Genomic DNA, 2529 nt, shown 5'->3' on the forward strand with positions numbered 1-2529 from the left:
TAATCTGTGAAGAAATCAGGTTCTTCTGGCTCCTCCTAGAGCTCCTAATGGTATTTACAAGAATCCACCGGGCATGAATGAAAACAACCAATCAGAGCTGAGAGAGATGGGTGATTGTCATTCCCAGGTCTTCAAATACAGACTCCGCAATCAACATCTTCAAACTAACCAAACCCAAAGCATCTTTCCATCTTTTGTCATTAAATACAAAGCTCAGGGATTCATATCAAGATTGCTTCTTTATGTTTTGTGTTTGTGTTTAAAAAAACAAATTGCGATCAGTCTCTGGCTGAAAGCTCCAGCACCGTCAGGCTGTAATCTCACTGTGTCCCTCTTGTAGATGCTGCTGAGTCGGAGGCAGGAGGTGTGTGACAGTCTGAAGTTGCCTCTGGAGGAGGTAGAGCTCAGCATGGGTATGTCCACAGACTTTGAACACGCGGTGAGTATCACTCTCTATCAGCATGCATAAACTCTTCATAAGAAAAACTCATTTTATTCAGGTAACGCTGCGTTACACTGGTCGCCTGTCAGTGGCGTTATATCCCCTTTGTGCCTGCATCAGTGTTGTGGTTGTCTGTCAGAAGCGTGTCACTACATGACTTTATCCAGTCTGAAGCAATTTCTACACTCCACTGTTGTAGAGTCTTGGTGCTTTGTAACTCTAGATTTGAGAGGCGGGGATGAAGGCATTTTAAGTCATCGGGACGGTCTGGATCTTAAGTTATCAGAGATTATTTTATCAAGCTGGTATTGGCTAAACGTCGTAGTAGCAGCAGTTTCTAGCTTTTTATTGTTAATCAGCATGGTCTGGTTTGTTTGTAGAGAGGAAGGACCCTATGTGGAGATGGCTCCCAGGTAGGAAGGCGGTGCCGGCTTGAACCGAAGGTAAACACGTGAAGGAGAATCCTAGAGCCTGGGAGAAGGCTGAGCGGCAGAGGGTGACAGCATAGATAGGTTCAGGACCGAACAATTTCCCCATCCCATGCTACTTTACCATGTCAGCAAACTTTGTCTTTTGTTATTGTTTTGATTTGAGAGAGCCCCTAGTGGCAGAAATTACTTTCTGTACATTTCTTTCTTGATGTTCTGCCTTTACAGACCTTTTTCACAGCAGCCATTTTGACATGAAATAGTAGGGTAAACACAGGTGTTTCCAATGATACTAATTAAGGTTTAATGTAAAAATGGCTGCTGTGAAAACGGTCTATTGGTGGAGAGTACTGAAAATTCAGGATAGTTTGCAAAGTCAAATATTTTGATGCTGTAAATGCAGTGGTGTTTCAGTAGGTTAAATTGAGTCTCATTATTACAACTTTTATTTGATTCCATAACGACAGGATTGATGCATATAAGTTAGCATATCGTACTCATTCAGACTCTTGCTATTTTTTCTGTGTGCTCCCATGAAGATCGAGGTGGGCGCCACCAACGTGCGAGTGGGTAGCATTATATTCGGCAACAGGGAGTATCCCAACAGTGCAGCCAACACTCCACAACCCAGCCCAGCTCCCAGCCCAGCTCCTAGCCCAGAGAAATCCGCCAAGATGGTGTCAGAGGAGGCCGCCAAGAAGATGCAGCACCTCACCGTGTCTGGACATTAGAAGAAGAGCTTCTTCCTCCTCTGAAATACCTTTAAGAAAAAAGAAAAACACTCTTCACGTGCAAAGTGAAGCAGATCATTTCCACAAAGCCATGTGGAGCTAGGATTGCAAAAGTTCTTGCATAATTTTAAAGTGTATTTGCTTAATCCTCTTCACTTTTTTGTGTGCCCTTCTTGCTCTTTTAAGCATTCAAAAGTGGTACAGAACTAGTTCTACTGTTTTTTAAAAGTAGTGTGTTACTAACCTTTAGTGCTCTGACTTCCTTCTCATGGAAATCTCTCCTGCTAGTCCAGGTGATAGGTGAAAATAAGGTTCACTTTGTCACAATAACACAAAACTGTACAGTTTGAGGTCCAATACATGTTCAGAAATGGAGCCATCACAGTGACGGCCACAATGGGGCCATTTTACTTTCCACCATAATCGCTGTATTTTGCATCATATCTCCGGAACCAGAGATGATAACAAACAATAAGTGATGTCTACCTCTGTGTTCTGATGATTACAATGATACAATGATGTGTCCTACTACTTTTACTTACACTTACCTCATTATTTGACATTTTGACCATGTTTAATATGAACATCTGACATTATAACATGGGAAAGCATAATAGGTCCCCTTTAAGGTCATATTAAATATTGTTATGAGGATTCAAGCTGCAGTAGGTAACCTTTTATAAAACAAGTTTTTGTCATATTTGCTTTCACTATATTTATACTATATCCTGACAGCAGTACATGAGACAGATAATCTGTGAAAAATCAGGTTCCTCTGGCTCCTCCTAGTGCTCCTAATGGGATTTACAAGAATCCACCAAACAATTAGAGGCACCACAAAGATATAAGACATTTGGGTTTGGAAATTGAAGATATGTTGATTGAGTCCCATTCCCAGGGTCCCAAAGCAGCAAATCTAGAACATTTC

The 2529-nt window shown here is 41.5% G+C and overlaps 1 protein-coding gene across 1 annotated transcript in view; it reads left to right on the plus strand.

Moving 5' to 3' along the window:
- plpbp (pyridoxal phosphate binding protein) overlaps positions 1 to 1752 on the plus strand; it is a 3750-nt gene extending 1998 nt beyond the window's left edge. The window contains exons 7-8 of the mRNA XM_035655961.1: positions 341 to 439; positions 1410 to 1752. Of these exons, the coding sequence (XP_035511854.1) occupies positions 341 to 439; positions 1410 to 1601 (291 nt within the window). The 3' untranslated portion in view covers positions 1602 to 1752. The remainder of the gene's footprint in view (positions 1 to 340; positions 440 to 1409) is intronic.
- The last annotated feature ends 777 nt before the right edge of the window (positions 1753 to 2529 follow it).

This window comes from Morone saxatilis, unplaced genomic scaffold, assembly GCF_004916995.1.
Source record: "Morone saxatilis isolate NCDOM2014 unplaced genomic scaffold, NCSU_SB_2.0 Contig15, whole genome shotgun sequence".
NCBI classification, from domain to species: domain Eukaryota; kingdom Metazoa; phylum Chordata; class Actinopteri; family Moronidae; genus Morone; species Morone saxatilis.